This window comes from Rhamphochromis longiceps, linkage group LG14 (genome assembly GCF_057381845.1).
Source record: "Rhamphochromis longiceps isolate RC_006_pf linkage group LG14, R_longiceps_female_GT1.1, whole genome shotgun sequence".
NCBI classification, from domain to species: Eukaryota; Metazoa; Chordata; class Actinopteri; order Cichliformes; family Cichlidae; genus Rhamphochromis; species Rhamphochromis longiceps.
Genome location: NC_140570.1, coordinates 42,973,087 through 42,997,897, shown reverse-complemented (window position 1 = coordinate 42,997,897; position 24,811 = coordinate 42,973,087). Strand labels below are relative to the sequence as shown.

General features: G+C 39.8%; 1 protein-coding gene across 1 annotated transcript; it reads right to left on the bottom strand.

Moving 5' to 3' along the window:
- Positions 1 to 612: 612 nt before the first annotated feature.
- On the bottom strand, positions 613 to 24,269 carry LOC146654924 (polypeptide N-acetylgalactosaminyltransferase 17-like). Its single transcript, XM_085429441.1, is given in 8 exon segments — positions 613 to 1,426; positions 1,739 to 1,908; positions 2,078 to 2,263; positions 6,008 to 6,125; positions 6,625 to 6,822; positions 20,315 to 20,489; positions 24,055 to 24,104; positions 24,106 to 24,269. Coding segments are annotated over 8 exon segments (1,092 nt in total). The 5' UTR covers positions 24,255 to 24,269; the 3' UTR covers positions 613 to 1,380.
- Positions 24,270 to 24,811: the final 542 nt, after the last annotated feature.

Below are 24,811 nucleotides of genomic sequence, written 5' to 3'. Positions count from 1 at the left end.
CAGCTGAGCGCACCATCCGCTCCGAGCTCCCTGACCTGCACTCAATCTACAGCAGGCGGTGCTGGACCAAGGCCAGGAAGATCGTGAAGGACCTCAGCCATCCCAACAACAGACTGTTCTCTCTGTTGAGGTCAGGAAAGCGATTCCGCTCCCTGAAGACCAACACAGAGAGACTGAGGAGGAGCTTCTTCCCGCAGGCGATACGGTCTCTCAATCACACCACCACACAGTACTGACCCACACATACAGTTCTTACACACACACTGGACTTTCTGGACTTTGTTTTTGCACAACACTGGTCACTATATTCTTCATTTCCGGTTAATACTTGTACAGCTGCTGTTATTGTGTATATATTTATTTATATTTAGATTTCTTCATACATTCTTATATAGTTCTATACTGTGTATTGGTGTATTTTGTTGTACAGTTATTTTATTTTCAACTTTAATTTATATATTTTATCTTATTCTTCCCAGTTAAATTTACCCTTCATTCTAATTTGTGTTGTACAGTTATTTCATTTTTAACCTTAATTTATATTTTATTCCTTCCTAGTTAAATTTACCCCTTTTTAATTTTTCATATTTATTTCCTACCTTATTCATAGCCTTTCCTTTTTTGTTTTCTTTAGGTCACGAGCAGTTGTCCAAGCATTTCACTACATATCGTACTGTGTATGACTGTGTATGTGACAAATAAAATTTGAATTTGAATTTATTACTCTTTGTGTGTATGTAGACGTCATATGTTAACGAACTTATGCATATTCATGTAACCTCAATAAAAGGACAGTGGTACGGGAGGACGGACGAGAGCAACTGGGGCCAAGCGAAGGAACGGCGATTGTCCGGTTCTCTCCCGTGCACGAGTAACATGAAGCTTGCCTACTTCGTGTCTTGCTTTGCAGTGTAATTATATTGCCTTTAACGTTCCAGCGGATGGGTTCAAGCTACAAACCTATCAGCGGCACTCATTTTTCCAGAATTGAATTGAAATTTTAGCTCCTTTAGCATTTTACCACTGAAGCCTTGACTTTCTGCCTAAAGCACCTGTTTACCACTGTGAGCTAAAAAGAGAGGCCCTTAGGGCTGAAGGGATGAAGAGCTGACACTGGCTGACTCAGGGCTTCAACACAAAAAGTGCAAGACACAATTTTATTCTGACAGCAGAACTCGCTCCTTGGAGGATTTCAGCTGAGCCTGTGATTGAGACACAGCTGCAAATCACATCACCGGAGAAGCTCACTGTATGTTTTCATGAGAAAGCAAAGCAACTGGAAAAAGATGGAGTATACTCTTTAGTATGGTGGTGAGGAAGAGTGTTGTACCTGAGGACCCCACCCATGGCATGGGTGCAGGGTGGCTGTGTGGTTCTCCTTCACACCCTGATCCATACACAGGTGGCTTGCTTTAGAATTGCGGACCTTAAATACACAAAAAAAAAGAGTCAGACTTAATTCATAAAATATGAATATTCCCCAAAATAATTACCGATTAAAAATGTATAAAGGCTAAAAACAAGGATGTGTCAGTGTGGATCAGACAAAGTTCTAAATCTCATTTATTTTCTATTAACAGCTGAGAAGATGTGGATGTACATGCTGTCTGAGTCCCTGCTTTCTTGTTATATTTTGGTCTGTGGAGGAGATACAAGTTTCTTAGGACTTTGTGTAAGTATCATTTATTTAATTTCAGTGGTTTAATTTGTACATCAGATCTTACATCTACAAACTTACTTTTTCCTGTGTCTTTGTCCTTCATGGCTCACCTCACCGTAGAACAGCGTATCGTTGTACCTCCTCATCTCTGGGTAAACGTTGTCTAGGTACCAGTGAAAGCTCTTACATTGCAGACTCTTCCTCAGTGCAACCCTCTGTGATATGTCTCCGTAATCAATACCGTGGTTCTGCAAGAGCAAAGGAAGTTATTATGCCTAAAGTCTCTACATAAATTGTGGAACCAAAAGAAAAACTGTTTGGCTCTGAACATGGACATCTGATAGTCACAAACAGACAAGCATGACTGACAGCATCCTCTCTAAGAGAGGTCTTGGTGCAGAAAAATGCCGTTCTCACCTCCATGGGGATGTTCCAGGCCAGGTAGACATTGGACTTGTACTCATCCATCCAGACCTCTGCCACACGCAGGGCATTAAGGCGTGTGTGGAAAGCTATGTTACTGTGGTAAGGTTTCTTCATTCGTGCAATATGAGCCACTCTGGAGCAAGGCAGCACCTCCATACTGCCTCCACACAGCCACACCTGTGGGTAGTAGGAGTATGAATTAAAGCTCACAATAATATACTGCTGGCTGCTGGGCAGCAGGAAATATAAATAGGCAGATGCACAGTCGCCGCGATGTCCTGATTTATAAAGTCAATTACAGCTAACAGCTGGAGCATAGAGCACCTGGAAGGACGTGTTTTCTTTGTGCTGGAACTAATGAAAGCTAAATCTGTACATTTAGAAGTCCTTCTCGGTTTTTCTTCTTGTTTTCTGTTATATAAAAAATATCTAATTGTTGCTTTTATTCATTTTTTTCTAGCCAACCTTAAGGGGCATCAAGAGGAGCTGAGGTTTTCGGCACTTCAGCACTGGGTTAACTTTTAAGCTCCAACTGTGAGTATACATACATAAATGCATGTTTTTTTACTTATATTGTTTGCTGTGACAACGTATCATCCAGAGCACTCTCCCAGTCAGCGAATACACCATGATGATTCCAGGCATGTCATTAAAGATCAACAAGAAGAGACGGTCAGAAGCACAAGTCATGCTTGAAGATGTGGCCAAAACATCTTCTACAGTTCACCATGCTATTTCCCAGCTTTGATGTAGGACAGCGGGCCAGAACAATAAGACATGAATGCTAGCATAGCCCCAAGAGCTACACAACAACAGAATAAAAAAAGAAGCATAAAAGCAAGCAGTTTACACAATCATAAAAGCATAAGACAACAAGTGAGTTTTGAGTTGGGACTTAAAGAGAGAGATGGAAGAGATATTTCTTAAATCAGGAGGTAGGGAATTCCAGAGTCGTGGAGCAGAGCAGCTGAAAGCCCTGCTCCCCATGGTGGCAAGACGGGGGGAAGGGACGGAGAGAGAAAGGGAAGAAGAAGATCTAAGACATCGAGATGGGGCAGTGATCTGAACCAGATCAGAGAGATATGGAGGAGAGAGATGATGAATAGCCTTAAATGTGTACAAGAGTATTTCTTCTTCCTGACCAAGATTCGTTCCTTTTGTTGCTTCTCATTAACAGAGGTCAAAGAAAGTATAATGATAAAGTGGAGAACTACTGGACATCATTCATTTTTGGTGCTAAAGGTTTAAGAATTAACTGCAGCAGAAGAGCTTCACCTGCTTGTGAAGTGGTTTAGAAAAGAAACCTCAGAGCATGAAGGTTGAATCAATTATCTCCTCATACAAACCACCCAGCAGCTGAGCTGAAAATGATATCAGAATGGCTAGAACAATGTTATGGTGCATCTAGAGCTACTGAAACAGCTCTTAATGCAAAACTTTAAAAAAGAGCTTTTTGACCTAGCAGACTTGCTATTGAAGAAATAGGAAGCTGAACAAGATAACTTCCTCCCAGGATCCTCTCTGGAAACAGCCAGTGGTACTCATCCCTTTTTCCAAAAGCTTCTACACAACCTCAGGAAAAATGGACATGCCCAAATAAGGGCATCATGTAGCTACAATCTCTAAGTTGATCAGTGGTGGAATCCAATGACCTAGCTGTAATCCTTACTTCATTCACAATGATAGCCATCAAAATCAGCAGGTCAAGACTGAGGTATCCTCTGCAGGTTTGGAGAACAAATGTGCAAAGCCAGCAACTGACCAATTAGGAACTATCCCAGCCACAGAAAAACACAGCCCTTAAACAAACACAGAGGCTTCAGAGGAAAACCCCTTGAAGAACAGATGAGAACAGGACATGGTGCTGTGAATTCATTCATGCAGGACTGTGAGTGAGATCAAACCACTGGACCCTGAATTGACCTCTCACTGTTAGGTAGAATTGTTGTGCACATCCACAAGCTTCAAAAGGAGATTAACTGCTCTCATAATGAATAATTTACCCAGAAAGTGGATCTCGGCAGGGTACTCACAGAAGAACTGAGCATCAAAATGGAAAAGAAAGAAGATTTAAGACACGTTAGGCATGGTTGTTGTTGACAGAAGGACTGGTCTGAGTATTTTGGAAACTCCTGATCTACTAGGATATTTCTGTATTACCATCTCTAGGGTTATCCCAAGGGATGGTCCAAAAAAGAGGAAATATCCAATGAGAGACAGTTCTCTGGGTGAAAATATCTTGTTGATACCAGACCCGACCAGAGACTGCTTTGAGCTGACAAGAAGGCAACAGTAAAACAGATAACTTCTTCTTAAAAACCACTTTTGCATTACTTTGAACCGTGAACCTTGAAGAATTTGGGCTAGAGCAGCAGAGGACCATATCAGGTGCTACTCTTGTGAGCTAACAGGAAAGTCTCCACAGTCAGGGGATCTCAATCAGATAGATCACGAGATTCCCATCGTGAATGCACAGCTGACAAATCTGCATCAACTGCATGAGGCCATCATGCCACGATCAATCTTTGAGGAATGTTTCCAGTACTTTGTTGAATCTATGCCATGAAGAATTAAAACAGCTCTGAAGGCAAAAGAGTGTCCAACCTAATACTGACAAGGTGTATCTAATAAAGTATCTGCTGAGTGTGTCCAACCCACGAGCCTTCTGCTGTGAACATAATGAAGACATGGATATCCAAGCTATCTGAACCCACGTCAAAGTGATGTGAGCGTAACAGAAACTTCAAACTGACAGGTCGCCAAACAATTGCACAGATGCAACCTATTTCACTCCTGACAAACATTCCTACTGGATAAAAAGTAGGTCCGTCAGTCTTTCTTCACACTGGGAACAATATGAAACATGTTCCATCCACAGATAAGGAGCACTACAAACAGAAAATGGGCACATAGGTTTTAAAGATAACCTATGTGTTTCTGTTACCCAAGGACACGGGTGCTAACCAACAGAGGGTATGCCAAAAAAAAACATTTTACTGCTCTCTGCCACACTCTAAGATAAATAAGCAGTACTATGATTTCATGTAAAAGATGTTGGACAACAACCATGCAAAATTGCCCCATAGAGGTGCTGATATCTACCGCTTAACATTCATTATCCCAAGAATCCTGTTAAAACCCAAACAGTCATTGATTCAAGTGCTTGTTATGAAAGAGTTTCTCTGAATGAGGGCCTTCTCCCTGGACACATCCAAACAATCCTCTTGTAAGGGTTGTAGTGAAATGTAGAAATGTTGTTGTCGCAGGGCAACTCTGGATATGTGTCCCACTGCTTTGTAGTAAAAGAGGAACAGAAAGAAATGTGGTTCTTGAGATGTGACATTGTGGGCTAGATTCATGTCTTTGCTAATACTTCATCTCCAGCAGTTGTAATATATTTATAGGTGCGTTGAAGCTGAATTTTAGCTGTTTTATTGCATCTGTACACGTTTACTTATCTAGACTTAATTTTGGGGGGAATCTTGATATTTTTGATGACAAGATATAAGAACTTTCCATTTCAGATTCAAGTTATGACCAAGTCAACTCAAAGACAAGGCAACCGTTTTTGTCTTTCTAAAAATATTTGATTGTTTAGCTTGCTGGATAAAAGCCAACACACTCGGGTTGTGAAAATGTTTGACGTTATTTTTTCAGGAAAAATCTAATAACCTTGCAGAAAAACAAAAGACTCTCCAATCTCTCAAAATGTACAGAAACAAACTCCAACCTTCCTGCTCTGCTCTACGTGACCTATTTATCTCCATTGCCCTGCTGTGAGCTGCTCACACAGGACTGGTCCTCCAGGACTCTTAATGGGGCCTCATCAGTGGTGCCACGCTACGGTGGCCACTGCTCCACTTAAAACCTACAGGGGTAAAGAGGGAGCAGGAACAAGAGGAAACTGGGTGACACACAAACCCTGATGCCTAGTTCGATGTTCTCCCCTCCGTAGACGTCCATGCCTGAGTCGAGTAGACCGAGTTCTCCAAAGTAGTCCCGATTGGCCACAAAGGAGCATCCAATCATGGCAGGCGTCCTGCAGCCAGGAAAACACACTATCATGTGACACTGAGCGTTTGCAAACACCAGAATGTGTTTTTTTGTGGCTTTATCTGATGTTTATTTTGGAGTACTTTTCTACAACCCAAATCTCCACTATGCAAAGTTTCACACTTTATATTTCAGCCTATTATGTGGAGGGTAAATCTAAACATTTTTGTGCATACTCATGCAATTTATTCTTATTTTTAATTAAAGAATGGAAGGAAATCCAATTTAACACAAATATATGGGTGATAATCAGATAATTAAAATCCTATTTTCACCACTCTCTAATTTAGGCTGTAATTTTTTTATTGCTTTAATGAAGTCTGGTTTCCCATCAGGAGCTTTTTTTCTTGTTTTCCCCTAATCTTCCCCAAAACTAAAAAAAGAACTTGGTGGCAGTTTTATTGAAAATCTTAAAGAAGTGGAAAAAAATACATCTCAGAAGTGTGAGATCTGTGTTCACGTTTAAATGGGAGAAGCTGGCATACCTTATTGGTGCAGACATGTCTCCCTCCTCCCACCACTCTTTGGGTGGATTAATGTACATGCACCACAGTTCCCAGTTGTAGCCATGGCCAGAGTTCTCATAGCGCTCCACCTCAAAGGTATCGTGCTTGATGTTGTCGATTGACGGCAAGATAATCCTCTTGTGGTTTTCTTTTATTCTAGCTAGAACTGGTTCTGACCTGAAAAAAGTGCAAACACACACACACTCACACATTTAGTTGACTTTACTTTGTGCAGAAACAAAGTTTATAACATCTTTTAAGAGCACCACTTTTTTCATCCACTTCAGTCAAATAGAAAGTTCCTTGTGTCGTCCCAGTTTTATCACTAATTCTGTTTGATTCAGCCGAGTTGAGCTCTGCAGGGGGCAGTGAGAGAACTGCACGGTATACCTTAAGTTATGCACTGAGCTCGAAAATGAGATCCACAAAAAGACATCAACAGGATGTGGCAGTTGTCTTAGCGGGGTTAATAAGGTCCCTCATTGCATGCTAATTTCTTGACAGTATTTAGCCTTTGATTCAGTTCACCACCAAGCGCTCAGCTTTTTTGAATTAGTACAAAACCTTCATTTTTTATGGTTACTAAAAATTTACTTTTACGACAAGTTCTCCAAGAGGGGTCCTGTTTTGGTGTGTGTTTTATGTGTGCTTGTGATGTTTTTTTTTAAATAAAATCCGTTCAACCTGATCCCACAGCCTCAAGTGTCTCATTTTAAAACTTCTCAGGCGTGAAATAGCTTGGCTCTTCCTTTTATGCAGCTTCAGCTATCCTTTGTCTTCTCTTTCCATGGTTTCTTTGCACTTTGTAGCACTCTTTTAACACTGATACCCAAAGCTCTATTATTGTCATTGTTGTTATCATGAATAAGTAGAGAGATACTCCCATACGGTTTATGACAAAATTTAATCCGAAGTGATTGATGGCCCTAATCATGACCTTTTGACCTCGCCCCTCCCCCCCGGAAGCGAGTAATGACCGTGACGAATTGCATCCGGAGAAGGGGGGGGCGGGAACCCCCCGACATCCGGAGAAGGGGGGGCGAACCCCGGAAGCGCGCCATCTGTCGCTAAGCGTGTCGAATTGCATCCTGAGAAGGGAGGGGGGGTAAACCTCCGGAAGCGCGCCATCTGTTGTTGGGAAAAAAAAAGAAAAAAGTTTTTAGAGGGAGGAGAATAAAAGCAGAGAGGAGGAGTTCACAATTTCTAAGCCTCAGACACACAAGATGGATTTCATTCTGCAGCCCAGCAGCTCTCCTGTGTCCGATGAGATCTGCTCTCCCAAAGAAGAAGGCTTTGAATATGCCATATTCAAATACAGCATATTTACTAAGGAAGGCCTCGATCCGGACCTTATGACACTTCCGGAAATACTCCGGAATTGTCTAGTCATTTTCAGACCTGATGCGTCATGTTCCATAAACATGAGGGGAGGGGTTTGGTTCCTGAAGCACAGCGGTGATGCAGCAGCTGATTTTGTGCTGTATAGAGAGACAGAGCGGCAGCTAGTTTTCCGCAAACTCATAGTCTGAATTCTGTTTCAATATTATGACGATTTTCTCTGTATTTCTTAATGGGAATAAAGAGTGACTTCCTGTAGAGATTTCAATAGTATTTTATTTTCCTATAATACAGACGCAGTAAAAAAAACCTTTAAGATGATCTGCCTAGCAACAAATTGCATTTTTAGGCTACACCATAGCTTGTGATGAAAAGAAGAACTTTCTATCCGCTTGTAACCTACAGGCTGCCTACCCCGTATGTGTAAAAATGAATAAATATCCCTTAGTGAATACTTTTCTTTGAATACTACTTTTCCTTTTGAGAATCCCTTTTACAAGGGACTGAAAAAACAAACCATAATTGCCGTGACAGGCGATCTTGTTTCACACACACACACACACACACACACACACACACACACACACACACACACACACACACACACACACACACACACACCGCGGGTCAAGGAGGAGTGAGATATCAGATATCAGTTTTTTCTCAATGCTTATAACCTATAACGCGCCCCCCAAAACAATATTATTATTATTAAAACATCTATAAGGTAGGTTTTGCGCAGCCTGCTCCTTGTCAGACCAAAGTTTTTTTCTTCATTACTTTTAGCTACTTTTACACTGGGTTTTCTCAATAGACAGAAAATGAAAATGAGGAGTCAACAGCCGATATTATCATTGCTTGTAACCCGGTAAATAATTTCGTACATCTCCCCATAAAATAAGCCTTAGTGGAAAAAAGCTCATATTCGAATACGTTTATTCCCCTCTGTGGGAAAGAGTTTTTTTCTCAGAGTCAACCATGAGGCGAGTTTTGTCAACAGCAATTGTCCATTTGGTAAAACAAATATCCGCCTCTAAGTCGTATTTTACCGTTGCAGAATGTGGAAAACAGACAGCCCTCACAGGAGGCACCCAGGGGCCCACCTCACACACCATAGTTAAAATATTTAAATTTCAACTAAATTTGTAGTAATGATCGGATTTCCTCACTTATCTACACCACACTCCTTGATTTCTTATCGTTTCTTATCGTTCCTCTGTCCCTTAATAGAAACTATCCTCCCTTTCAGTTGTCTTTTGCACTTCCATATCGCAAAGCAGTTACTGTAGGTTATTTTCTGCTTATGCATTAATGTAATTAATTAACTTATTTATCCTTAAGTACGGTAATGACTTGAGTTCTAATGCTTTTTGTCTCTTGAGTTAGCCGTCAATGTGGGATTTTTTTACCCTTTTGTTCAGTTAAAGCTGCCTTTCATTCTTCAACGCAGCTTAAACTCTAATAGGTAAGCTTTCTTGTAATTTCTTAGTTCTGCAGGCTTCTTGAAAGACATCCGAGACTCTTCTTTGGATGCTGGATGCCTTTTGTTTTGTTTTCTGTCAAGATGATCCCACACTGCTTCGATTATCTTGAGGTTCGAACCCTGGAGAGATCAATCCATGACTGATGCGTTGTTTCATCCAGGCATACTTTGACTACAATGGCAGTATGTTTGCGATCATTGTCGTACTGAAAGTTGCTGCCAATCAGACATTACTTGGTATTACATGGTCGATCAAAATCTGGTGGAACTTTTCTACATTCATAATTTGATTAATTTGGATAAGAGCTCCAACAACACTGGCTGAAATCCAGCCTCAAAGCACGGTAGAGTATCCACGCTGTGTTAAAGACGGCTATAGACATTCACTGTTGTATCTCTCTTCGGACCTCTTCCATGCATATTTCAAATTTGGATTCATTACTCCATAAGACATATTACAGCTGATTTCTTTTTCCAGTCAATTTCTTGTGTAATTTGGCACACCTCAGCCTTATTTTTCTCTGTTCTCCTTCCTTAAGAATGGCTTATTAACAGCCACCCTTCCAACTCAGATAACTTTTGATGAAATGTTTACAGCACTTGAGTTACTCGCCACGGCCATCCTAAATGCTAAGAACACTAAACTTTAATTCTAAATTACGTTAACCAGAAAAAACAAGCCAAAGTCGAGATGTTGCTGAGCTGACCTGTGCTATGCTATGCCTTCTAAAGCACGTATAATGTAAACAGAACTGGTCTTTGCACAGAAGCCTGTGGAGCTTCATAATTAACCTCAGTGTGTGAAGAGCACTCTCCATTTAATAATAGCTGTAATAAAATGTTATGGCCGACGGTGTTAAACGCTGCACTTGGGTCTAGCAGGGAAGATTTCAACTTTTCAATACGAATGAAGGCTGAAAACTGATTAGATTAATGTCTGATGATCTTTTCTGTGCTTCTTCAAGTTTGTAACACCAAACATATTAAAGGATGATGTAAGGCTCACAGGAAGAGTTTAATTAGACACACATTTACTATTTTCTTTATACTCTTTCTTTCTTGACATGTTTAATATGATTACTATCAGAGGAGAAAATGACCCTTGTGTAGTTTAAAAAAGTTTTATTTAATCAAACTGTAATGTTGTTGAACTCTGACGGACGTGTCTTTTAATCTTGTCAACAAATCCTTAATCATCTAAATCTGCCATTTATCATCTAGTAAAATGTTCCCTCTGCTTCTGCTGCACATCTCCCCGGACACTCTCCGCTTCACCTGTCCTGTGCAGGTGGTCCAACCCCTGCCTGCCTCCTTAAACTGGGGTGTTTAAATCTCTTTACCTCTGTTGTGAACTTCACACAAAGTTTGTGGTAACAAAATCAAACTGACGAGGATCTCGTTTGAAAAACACACACTCACGAGACAAAATAAAAACAGACTGCTCAAAGCAAAAGCAGAGCCCTCACAGCTGGTAGTACAAAACACAGCGACAACATGCGTATTAGATACCCTCAGTGCCAGAAGCATAAATATGAAAAAATGTGATCACCAAGAGTATCCTAACAACGGCGTTGAGGTGGGTGTTACAGTAAAAAAAAAAAGTAGCCAAATTTTCATCTGAAAATGTTGAATTTTAGTAAAAACAATGCTCTGTAGTTTGATACTGTCGTTACAGACTAAGCAGATGTTTAAAGCCTTCGGACGCTCATTTGAAACGCACTCATTCTCCTTATCAGCTGGAAACATTAAAGCCGTAAAATGACTTTTTCAAACGGATAAAAACTATTGAACAACAGCAATGTTGAGCCTGTTCCAAAATTTGGATGTACATGTGTTGAAGGTGTGGGTCTTGTTGAATTATTAAACATACATTCTTTAATTTTTCGAGCCACAAAAACAACAACTTTTAATTTTCTTCTGCTTGAGTATCGGCCTCGGGTAGCTCTACTTATCATTGCTCAGTCAGTTGTCTGTTTGTGCTACTTTTTTAAGGAGCAGCGTATTATTGGTAAGGGTGACTTTATGTGTTTAGCTACTTAAGTGGAAGTACTGTGGATAGTTTTACCTTACATACATAGATCTACCAATACAGCTTCTGAGGTAACTGTTTACAAAATGTTATAATCTATTCAAAGGTTCTTTGCAATTTTACATTGATAAACATTATCCTTAACACATTTGGCCCACATAAAGTACTATGGCCATCACACTGTCATTTAGAATTGTTTAAATAACTCCTGTCTTAAGTCCTTCCATCAAAAAAAAAAAAAAAAAAAAAAAAAAACATGGTTCACTTTTACATCACAAAATGTTAGAAATATAAGTCGTTCATAACAAACTGAAAGGTTGGGAGTTTAAAAATCCAAACCGATGGAAGAATCAGAATCAGAATACTTTATTGATCCCTGGGGGAAATTATTTTTTGTTACAGTGCTCCATTATAAACCAACATTAAGACAAGACAGACAATACACTAACTAAGAATAGTACAATATATACATATATATACATACATACATACATACATACATAAGTCACTCATAAATAAATAGCTGGAAAAGAAACATGTGTAGCTGTAGCAGCAAACAGTGTGTTAAGTGGATGCGTTGTACAGGGAGATGGCCACAGGCAGGAAAGATTTCCTGTGTCGTTCAGTGGTGCTTTTCGGTAATCTCAGTCTCTCACTGAACGTGCTCCTGTGACTGACCAGCATGTCATGGAGTGGGTGGGAGGTGTTATCCAACATTGTCTTTATCTTGGACAGCATCCGCCTCTCCGACACCACCTTGAGGGTGTCCAGCTCCATCCCCACAACATTGCTGGCCTTACGGATCAGTTTATCGAGTCTGTTGGCATCTGCGACCCTCAGCCTGCTCCCCCAGCATGCAACAGCATAGAGGATCGCACTGGCCACAACAGACTCATAGAAAACTCATAGAAAATAGGAAGCAGAAGTAGAAGACTATAACGTCTCAGAGCACACGGTGTCTATTATTGTGTAGACATGTATAAATAAGAGCTTAATAAAGATGCTTAATTTCTTAAGAAATAAACAGGTGGAGTGATCTTTATCAAAAGTGGATGTTGCATCTCTGGCTAAACCACTGTACCCAAAAAAACTTTAAAAATCTACTGTGTGTGAGGCTGTGTAAGTAAAGCTTGCCCTTCACACCCGCGTGTAATAAACCATTTGTTGAGGGGTTGTGGATTTGGCACCTCAGCATTGTGAAAGTGGGGAAACATGTTTCTGGCTGTGCATAAGATTTCTGCTTACAACTTAGAATCTCAGTTCTAAATGAAATTCAGATGTTTTTTTTAAGTATGGCTAATGTATTATTTGACTTCTAAGACACACACACACACACACACACACACACACACACACACACACACACACACACACACACACACAAGAACAACACAGAGAAGAAGAAGAGGGGGTCGTTTTACTACGCATCATAAAAACGCAATCATTCATAACATGGACAGTGAGAAGTAAAACTCGTCGTCTTACCACATGTTATATTCTGTAAACTTAAAATAATCCGCAGAAATTAGAGTTTAGTGTTTTAATTCATCTATTAAAAAACACGAGTCAACATTACTGAAGTGACGCTTTAACGATGCGTCTTATCATCGTGTTTATGATGATAAAACATGTTCTCTCGTTAGTAGATGTCTGCGCTGTCACTTGTCACGAAAATGTTCAGAGCCAGGGTTCCTCTTTAATTACCATTGATCGTTAATAGGGTCACAAAAGATTTGTCGCATTATCCCCATAAACAAAATGCTTTTATAGAAATCATTGTGATACAAATATTTAGATTCTTGATTCACAATGTGCACGAACTCAAAATCTTTAGAGGTTCATATTTATAAAGTATCGCAAATAATACATTTATACCATTGTATGAGCTACACTTCTTGTAAAAACTGATTGAAAAAAGCTCCTGTCGTGACCTTCCTTCTGTGAGGACACACACACACACACACACACACACACACACACACACACACACACACACACACACACACACAGAGAGAGAGGGAGAGGGGGGGGGGGGGGGAGATCATTAGGATTGGAGGCGTTTTTTGGATTTTCACTTATTGTCGGCTTTACAGTCACATAAAATTCATTCCAATTTTTTGCCTTTGCTTCAATTAAGGTGTTTCTTTAAATCTACAGCAGCTCCCTTTTCAAAAGGTTTACTGACAACTGACAACGATCAATAGCAGCATACGTGGGGGGAAGAGTATGAGTCTTACGGTGACAGCGGGGCCGTGGGAGCCGGAGGGAGGGGTGAGGGTCCGCGCTAAATTTGCAAAGTTACTGATTTAAAAATTATATTTTTGAATTTTTAATTGCATGACAAACATACGATAGACTCTTGAGCATATTTATATAGCTAAATACACAACGGTATAACCGTGCTAAATAAAAGAGGTCCAAGTACCAAAGCACTCTAATGCAAGCCTCTAAACTGCATGTTGATAAGTACGTGAAGCGTACCTCTACAGCTGAAAACAGATTGTATCCATACTTTGAGGATCTGCTGAATTGTTTTTTTTTTTTGATGAACTGCAGATGATGATGAATTCCTCTTTATTGTAGAAACAGTCCCTAAGCTGTTGTTGCTCATACTTACCGAGTTCCCTAGCTACTTCCTTACTATGTCAGTAAACCTTTTGAAAAGGGAGCTGCTGTAGATTTAAAGAAACACCTTAATTGAAGCAAAGGCAAAAAATTGGAATGAATTTTATGTGACTGTAAAGCCGACAATAAGTGAAAATCCAATCACAGAAGGAAGGTCACGACAGTATCAGTAAATATGAACCTCTAAAGATTTTGAGTTCGTGCACATTGTGAATCAAGAATCTAAATATTTGTATCACAATGATTTCTATAAAAGCATTTTGTTTATGGGGATAATGCGACAAATCTTTTGTGACCCTATTAACGATCAATGGTAATTAAAGAGGAACCCTGGCTCTGAACATTTTCGTGACAAGTGACAGCGCAGACATCTACTAACGAGAGAACATGTTTTATCATCATAAACACGATGATAAGACGCATCGTTAAAGCGTCACTTCAGTAATGTTGACTCGTGTTTTTTAATAGATGAATTAAAACACTAAACTCTAATTTCTGCGGATTATTTTAAGTTTACAGAATATAACATGTGGTAAGACGACGAGTTTTACTTCTCACTGTCCATGTTATGAATGATTGCGTTTTTATGATGCGTAGTAAAACGACCCCCTCTTCTTCTTCTCTGTGTTGTTCTTGTGTGTGTGTGTGTGTGTGTGTGTGTGTGTGTGTGTGTGTGTGTCTTAGAAGTCAAATAATACATTAGCCATACTTAAAAAAAACATCTGAATTTCATTTAGAACTGAGATTCTAAGTTGTAAGAAGAAATCTTATGCACAGCCAGAAACATGTTTCCCCACTTTCACAATGCTGAGGTGCCAAATCCACAACCCCCCAACAAATGGTTTATTACACGCGGGTGTGAAGGGCAAGCTTTACTTACACAGCCTCACACACAGTAGATTTTTAAAGTTTTTTTGGGTACAGTGGTTTAGCCACAGATGCAACATCCACTTTTGATAAAGATCACTCCACCTGTTTATTTCTTAAGAAATTAAGCATCTTTATTAAGCTCTTATTTATACATGTCTACACAATAATAGACACCGTGTGCTCTGAGACGTTATAGTCTTCTACTTCTGCTTCCTATTTTCTATGAGTTTTCTATGAGTCTGTTGTGGCCAGTGCGATCCTCTATGCTGTTGCATGCTGGGGGAGCAGGCTGAGGGTCGCAGATGCCAACAGACTCGATAAACTGATCCGTAAGGCCAGCAATGTTGTGGGGATGGAGCTGGACACCCTCAAGGTGGTGTCGGAGAGGCGGATGCTGTCCAAGATAAAGACAATGTTGGATAACACCTCCCACCCACTCCATGACATGCTGGTCAGTCACAGGAGCACGTTCAGTGAGAGACTGAGATTACCGAAAAGCACCACTGAACGACACAGGAAATCTTTCCTGCCTGTGGCCATCTCCCTGTACAACGCATCCACTTAACACACTGTTTGCTGCTACAGCTACACATGTTTCTTTTCCAGCTATTTATTTATGAGTGACTTATGTATGTATGTATGTATGTATGTATATATATGTATATATTGTACTATTCTTAGTTAGTGTATTGTCTGTCTTGTCTTAATGTTGGTTTATAATGGAGCACTGTAACAAAAAATAATTTCCCCCAGGGATCAATAAAGTATTCTGATTCTGATTCTTCCATCGGTTTGGATTTTTAAACTCCCAACCTTTCAGTTTGTTATGAACGACTTATATTTCTAACATTTTGTGATGTAAAAGTGAACCATGTTTTTTTTTTTTTTTTTTTTTTTTTTTGATGGAAGGACTTAAGACAGGAGTTATTTAAACAATTCTAAATGACAGTGTGATGGCCATAGTACTTTATGTGGGCCAAATGTGTTAAGGATAATGTTTATCAATGTAAAATTGCAAAGAACCTTTGAATAGATTATAACATTTTGTAAACAGTTACCTCAGAAGCTGTATTGGTAGATCTATGTATGTAAGGTAAAACTATCCACAGTACTTCCACTTAAGTAGCTAAACACATAAAGTCACCCTTACCAATAATACGCTGCTCCTTAAAAAAGTAGCACAAACAGACAACTGACTGAGCAATGATAAGTAGAGCTACCCGAGGCCGATACTCAAGCAGAAGAAAATTAAAAGTTGTTGTTTTTGTGGCTCGAAAAATTAAAGAATGTATGTTTAATAATTCAACAAGACCCACACCTTCAACACATGTACATCCAAATTTTGGAACAGGCTCAACATTGCTGTTGTTCAATAGTTTTTATCCGTTTGAAAAAGTCATTTTACGGCTTTAATGTTTCCAGCTGATAAGGAGAATGAGTGCGTTTCAAATGAGCGTCCGAAGGCTTTAAACATCTGCTTAGTCTGTAACGACAGTATCAAACTACAGAGCATTGTTTTTACTAAAATTCAACATTTTCAGATGAAAATTTGGCTACTTTTTTTTTTTACTGTAACACCCACCTCAACGCCGTTGTTAGGATACTCTTGGTGATCACATTTTTTCATATTTATGCTTCTGGCACTGAGGGTATCTAATACGCATGTTGTCGCTGTGTTTTGTACTACCAGCTGTGAGGGCTCTGCTTTTGCTTTGAGCAGTCTGTTTTTATTTTGTCTCGTGAGTGTGTGTTTTTCAAACGAGATCCTCGTCAGTTTGATTTTGTTACCACAAACTTTGTGTGAAGTTCACAACAGAGGTAAAGAGATTTAAACACCCCAGTTTAAGGAGGCAGGCAGGGGTTGGACCACCTGCACAGGACAGGTGAAGCGGAGAGTGTCCGGGGAGATGTGCAGCAGAAGCAGAGGGAACATTTTACTAGATGATAAATGGCAGATTTAGATGATTAAGGATTTGTTGACAAGATTAAAAGACACGTCCGTCAGAGTTCAACAACATTACAGTTTGATTAAATAAAACTTTTTTAAACTACACAAGGGTCATTTTCTCCTCTGATAGTAATCATATTAAACATGTCAAGAAAGAAAGAGTATAAAGAAAATAGTAAATGTGTGTCTAATTAAACTCTTCCTGTGAGCCTTACATCATCCTTTAATATGTTTGGTGTTACAAACTTGAAGAAGCACAGAAAAGATCATCAGACATTAATCTAATCAGTTTTCAGCCTTCATTCGTATTGAAAAGTTGAAATCTTCCCTGCTAGACCCAAGTGCAGCGTTTAACACCGTCGGCCATAACATTTTATTACAGCTATTATTAAATGGAGAGTGCTCTTCACACACTGAGGTTAATTATGAAGCTCCACAGGCTTCTGTGCAAAGACCAGTTCTGTTTACATTATACGTGCTTTAGAAGGCATAGCATAGCACAGGTCAGCTCAGCAACATCTCGACTTTGGCTTGTTTTTTCTGGTTAACGTAATTTAGAATTAAAGTTTAGTGTTCTTAGCATTTAGGATGGCCGTGGCGAGTAACTCAAGTGCTGTAAACATTTCATCAAAAGTTATCTGAGTTGGAAGGGTGGCTGTTAATAAGCCATTCTTAAGGAAGGAGAACAGAGAAAAATAAGGCTGAGGTGTGCCAAATTACACAAGAAATTGACTGGAAAAAGAAATCAGCTGTAATATGTCTTATGGAGTAATGAATCCAAATTTGAAATATGCATGGAAGAGGTCCGAAGAGAGATACAACAGTGAATGTCTATAGCCGTCTTTAACACAGCGTGGATACTCTACCGTGCTTTGAGGCTGGATTTCAGCCAGTGTTGTTGGAGCTCTTATCCAAATTAATCAAATTATGAATGTAGAAAAGTTCCACCAGATTTTGATCGACCATGTAATACCAAGTAATGTCTGATTGGCAGCAACTTTCAGTACGACAATGATCGCAAACATACTGCCATTGTAGTCAAAGTATGCCTGGATGAAACAACGCATCAGTCATGGATTGATCTCTCCAGGGTTCGAACCTCAAGATAATCGAAGCAGTGTGGGATCATCTTGACAGAAAACAAAACAAAAGGCATCCAGCATCCAAAGAAGAGTCTCGGATGTCTTTCAAGAAGCCTGCAGAACTAAGAAATTACAAGAAAGCTTACCTATTAGAGTTTAAGCTGCGTTGAAGAATGAAAGGCAGCTTTAACTGAACAAAAGGGTAAAAAAATCCCACATTGACGGCTAACTCAAGAGACAAAAAGCATTAGAACTCAAGTCATTACCGTACTTAAGGATAAATAAGTTAATTAATTACATTAATGCATAAGCAGAAAATAACCTACAGTAACTGCTTTGCGATATGGAAGTGCAAAAGACAACTGAAAGGGAGGATAGTTTCTATTAAGGGACAGAGGAACGATAAGAAACGATAAGAAATCAAGGAGTGTGGTGTAGATAAGTGAGGAAATCCGATCATTACTACAAATTTAGTTGAAATTTAAATATTTTAACTATGGTGTGTGAGGTGGGCCCCTGGGTGCCTCCTGTGAGGGCTGTCTGTTTTCCACATTCTGCAACGGTAAAATACGACTTAGAGGCGGATATTTGTTTTACCAAATGGACAATTGCTGTTGACAAAACTCGCCTCATGGTTGACTCTGAGAAAAAAACTCTTTCCCACAGAGGGGAATAAACGTATTCGAATATGAGCTTTTTTCCACTAAGGCTTATTTTATGGGGAGATGTACGAAATTATTTACCGGGTTACAAGCAATGATAATATCGGCTGTTGACTCCTCATTTTCATTTTCTGTCTATTGAGAAAACCCAGTGTAAAAGTAGCTAAAAGTAATGAAGAAAAAAACTTTGGTCTGACAAGGAGCAGGCTGCGCAAAACCTACCTTATAGATGTTTTAATAATAATAATATTGTTTTGGGGGGCGCGTTATAGGTTATAAGCATTGAGAAAAAACTGATATCTGATATCTCACTCCTCCTTGACCCGCGGTGTGTGTGTGTGTGTGTGTGTGTGTGTGTGTGTGTGTGTGTGTGTGTGTGTGTGTGTGTGTGTGTGTGTGTGTGTGTGTGTGTGTGAAACAAGATCGCCTGTCACGGCAATTATGGTTTGTTTTTTCAGTCCCTTGTAAAAGGGATTCTCAAAAGGAAAAGTAGTATTCAAAGAAAAGTATTCACTAAGGGATATTTATTCATTTTTACACATACGGGGTAGGCAGCCTGTAGGTTACAAGCGGATAGAAAGTTCTTCTTTTCATCACAAGCTATGGTGTAGCCTAAAAATGCAATTTGTTGCTAGGCAGATCATCTTAAAGGTTTTTTTTACTGCGTCTGTATTATAGGAAAATAAAATACTATTGAAATCTCTACAGGAAGTCACTCTTTATTCCCATTAAGAAATACAGAGAAAATCGTCATAATATTGAAACAGAATTCAGACTATGAGTTTGCGGAAAACTAGCTGCCGCTCTGTCTCTCTATACAGCACAAAATCAGCTGCTGCATCACCGCTGTGCTTCAGGAACCAAACCCCTCCCCTCATGTTTATGGAACATGACGCATCAGGTCTGAAAATGACTAGACAATTCCGGAGTATTTCCGGAAGTGTCATAAGGTCCGGATCGAGGCCTTCCTTAGTAAATATGCTGTATTTGAATATGGCATATTCAAAGCCTTCTTCTTTGGGAGAGCAGATCTCATCGGACACAGGAGAGCTGCTGGGCTGCAGAATGAAATCCATCTTGTGTGTCTGAGGCTTAGAAATTGTGAACTCCTCCTCTCTGCTTTTATTCTCCTCCCTCTAAAAACTTTTTTCTTTTTTTTTCCCAACAACAGATGGCGCGCTTCCGGAGGTTTACCCCCCCTCCCTTCTCAGGATGCAATTCGACACGCTTAGCGACAGATGGCGCGCTTCCGGGGTTCGCCCCCCCTTCTCCGGATGTCGGGGGGTTCCCGCCCCCCCCCCCCCTTCTCCGGATGCAATTCGTCACGGTCATTACTCGCTTCCGGGGGGGAGGGGGGAGGTCAAAAGGTCATGATTAGGGCCATCAATCACTTTGGATTAAATTTTGTCATAAACCGTATGGGAGTATCTCTCTATAAGTTATTCCAATGTTCATACATTTGGCAAAGATATGTTTTTTTCCAGATTTAATTTTGAGTACATGTCATTTTTGTTTTTGAATGCTGTGTTTCACTTTAATTTACACTAAAATAAGCCTTTTTCCAAATACCAAAAATTCACTCCTGACTGTTAATAACACCGTGCTTCCCGCTAGATGATAGGACCCACTCACCATGATGGGGTGAACTCCACATGGGCATCAAAAAATCCTGTCACCTCAGCAGTGGCTACCTTCCAACCCTCGATCCTGGCCCTGATCAATCCCTCTCTCTTTTGGTTCCTTACAATCTTCACCAGGCCGGGATAGCGTTTGTTCACATACTCCTCCAGTGGACCTTTCAGTTGCTCTACAGTTCAGAAAATGAAGATAACACATCAAACAAAACAAGTCAGAAATGCTTATAAAGACTGATCTTTAGTTGATCTTTGAATCTGCAGTTTAGCTTATAATCTGCACATCTATCCTTGAACAGTCTGCCAGCTGGAGTTTTCCAGTATTTGATCTGATGTCAGGACTAATAAAGCCTGAAAAGAATATATCACCATTGCAGCTAAGTTGGCGAGTTTAAGAAGAATCCCTACATGCTAAAGAAAGTGCTTGTATTTTTTTCTTAGCTTCTCTAACATCAGATCCATTGCAGCCCTCTTTACTGAAGAAAGGAGGAAAAAAAGAAAAATGCTGTTCCAGAGTCCCCTCTGGCAGCAACAATCAAAGCCTGACACATTATGCCTAGCTTGCATAATTATTTTCATGCAATCACAATAATTGGAATTCATGTCGATAAATATGAAAGGACAGCAGAGTGAGCTTAAGCAACCATTCCCAGTATGACAACTCTTTTGTCTCACTTCTCTCACTGGCAGCCTGCACTCCTTTATAAACCTCACATCAAGCCTTAGTATTGGTTGTGTGAAACAACATGATAAGAACACAAAGGGCAACCCACTAAGCACTAAATGGTAAATGGCCTGCATTTGTATAGCGCTTTTCTAGTCCCTAAGGACCCCAAAGCGCTTCACACTACATAATAAGTATTTGGTCAATAACAAAAATACAACTCAATACTTTGTAACATAACCTTTGTTGGCAATAACAGAGGTCAAACGTTTACTATAGGTCTTTACCAGGTTTGCACACACAGTAGCTGGTATTTTGGCCCATTCCTCCATGCAGATCTTCTCGAGAGCAGTGATGTTTTGGGGCTGTCGCCGAGCAACACGGACTTTCAACTCCCGCCACAGATTTTCTATGGGGTTGAGGTCTGGAGACTGGCTAGGCCACTCCAGGACTTTCAAATGCTTCTTACGGAGCCACTCCTTTGTTGCCCGGGTGGTGTGTTTTGGATCATTGTCATGTTGGAAGACCCAGCCTCGTTTCATCTTCAAAGTTCTCACTGATGGAAGGAGGTTTTGGCTCAAAATCTCACGATACATGGCCCCATTCATTCTGTCCTTAACACGGATCAGTCGTCCTGTCCCCTTGGCAGAAAAACAGCCCCATAGCATGATGTTTCCACCCCCATGCTTCACAGTAGGTATGGTGTTCTTGGGATGCAACTCAGTATTCTTCTTCCTCCAAACACAACGAGTTGAGTTTATACCAAAAAGTTCTACTTTGGTTTCATCTGACCACATGACATTCTCCCAATCCTCTGCTGTATCATCCATGTGCTCTCTGGCAAACTTCAGACGGGCCTGGACATGCACTGGCTTCAGCAGCGGAACACGTCTGGCACTGCGGGATTTGATTCCCTGCCGTTGTAGTGTGTTACTGATGGTGACCTTTGTTACTTTGGTCCCAGCTCTCTGCAGGTCATTCACCAGGTCCCCCCGTGTGGTTCTGGGATCTTTGCTCACCGTTCTCATGATCATTTTGACCCCACGGGATGAGATCTTGCGTGGAGCCCCAGATCGAGGGAGATTATCAGTGGTCTTGTATGTCTTCCATTTTCTGATGATTGCTCCCACAGTTGATTTTTGCACACCAAGCAAATACTTATTTTCCACCCTGATTTACGAATAAATTCTTTACAAATCCAACCATGTGAATTCATGGATTTTTTTTTCACATTCTGTCTCTCACAGTTGAAGTGTACCTCTGGTGCAAATTACTGACCTCTGTCATCATTTTAGGTGGAGGAACTTGCACAATCGGTGGTTGACTAAATACTTTTTTGCCCCACTGTACCTATGAAAATATACTCACTGTATATATATATATAATCAAAGCATTTCTTTAGCAAAGTGCACATACTAGCCCTTTTTAAGTTCATTGACATATGTGCACTCAAACAGGCCCAATGAGATTGAGGGTTATACCCCAATTATTTGTGTTAGGTTTGTAAGCTTTTCCAAATGAATACAGAAAATCAGCAAAACCACCATAAAGAAAGCTTATTTAAATAAAGCTGATATTGGGAGAACAAAGCCCAAGGGGTGGAAAATGAGTAAAAAACCTGTGAAGCAGAGAATAACATGAGGGACTGTTGCAGAGCGCATGAGTGAAACAAGCTCACAGATGAGCTGACAAAGATTGGCAGAAATCACTTTAGAGCAGCCGGGTAATAAGGAACAGGTGAACATAGAGTGGAGCAGATAATTACGAGCAAAAACCCAAACAAATACTTTCAGACAATCCTAAAGCTCTTATTTAGTTGCATAGAGCCATGTGTGAACATTTTGTCTTTACATTTTGCTTCCAAGGAACCGAACTGTCTTTTAATTCTGTAATTTATTTCACGTTCTTCAGGCTTTCTGAAGCTCCTTCAAATTTTTCTTTGGACATCATTTTATCATAATTTTCAGTGCAGTCCTTTATTTGTTTGTTCCTATGAATCATTCACACATAATAAAGGCACCTAACTCAAGGGACAAATTCGTTACTGGCACATTACCAGCAGCTTGTCACAAATACACAATTTGTTTCCTGCACAAAAAATGACAACGATAACACACCAGCAAGGTGATTACCAAAGAGCTATTAGCCAAAAACTTGACATATGTCAAGAAACTAAACAAGTAGAGGACAAAAGAACTGGCAGCTTAAATAAAAACATCTACAGCAGACGAACAGAATTTGAAAGTTGTGTCCTTAAGAAATAACACAAAACTGACACACAACCTGAGAGATGCATCTGGCATCTTATGTTTGCAAGTTTCAGTAAACTGCTGCATCTATTTCCCATTTTCCTAGCAAAATACAAAGACATGATGGCTTATTAGCTCATCCTATCCTAAATAACCACTAATGTATGCCAACTATTGTCACTGCTACACTATCAAAAGCTGAAAACAAACATAAAAAACATACAAATTCATCACCACAACAACACAGTTGATAAATAAAGAAATACAGAAGCACACATGCAAATAGAGAGATGACATAAAAGTTCTCACTCAGCTCCCTGCGGTGCTGTTTTAAGCTCCAACTCACTCTAAACAACACCAACGGGGGTCTACTGCTTCCTGAGCATCAACGACCGCGCCACCTTTTTAAGATAAGATAAGATAAGATAAGATAAGATAAGATAAGATAAGATAAGATAAGATAAGATAAGATAAGATAAGATAACCTTTATTAGTCCCACACGTGGGAAATTTGTTTTGTCACAGCAGGAAGAGGACAGTGCAAAGGTTATTCACTAGTTTCAGTTTTATAATAATATAAAACTTAATTATATAATTATATTCAGGTTACATGACACTTATTGTATAAGATAATTATTTCTGGGATGCTGAATGACAATTTGATGTGTATTTTGTTGCTTTCAGTAGAAATCCTGCTGATGACTCAGTGGATTTTAGATGGAAATTCTGTGTTTCACTCACTATAAACCATCTTCTAATCAGAGGGCGAAAAAGCCACTCTTCTTATTTGGTATTAGCTGAAGAAAATATTTAATCTATACTGACCGTCATCGCTGTTGTCGTCCACCAGGATGACCTCCTTGAGCAAGTGTGTGATTGACAGCTGAGTGGACTGAGCGCAGGATCACCGACAGAGCCTCGTTGACGAAGATGAAGATGAGGGAGATTTGGGGAAGGTCTCTTGAGTAGCTGACCTTTCTACATCTGTAGAAAGACACGACACAACACCTGTAAACTACTTGCATTAAGTAATACGAGGTGCCAGTGGAGCACTAGAGTGATGGTTTGGGAAAAGTAGTCTACAAAGTTATACAATTAAAAAGACAATCATGATTTTGTATTGATGAGCCCATTTACCATGATTTCTAACATTTCTGATCAATTGAATGTTGTATTAAATAACAAGGAATATGCCTTTCTTTTTAAAAAATGAGGACATTTCTCAGTGAACCTTAATTTTTGAGTGCTCGCATATTTAATTTTGAATTTGTAAAAAAGACTAAACTACCTCCATAGAGCTGCTGACGTCTTGTTCAATGGGGCTGAAAGGCAGAGCAAGTGCTGCTTCCTGTTCAACTATAATCACAAGGATTTATTTTCCACATTGGCCTTTTAACTGCATGTGCTGTTTCAGATAGAAACCCTATTTTAAACTTGTTTTGTTTAAACAGCTCTAATGAAGCGGAAAGCGGCAGGGTGAGGCTTTGGCTCTAAGTTTAGCACATGTGGGAAAGGAAGGGGCTTCTTTTATTGTCTCCTTTTCACGTCTTTTTTTCTTTTATCGATTATCTTATTTCCTCTG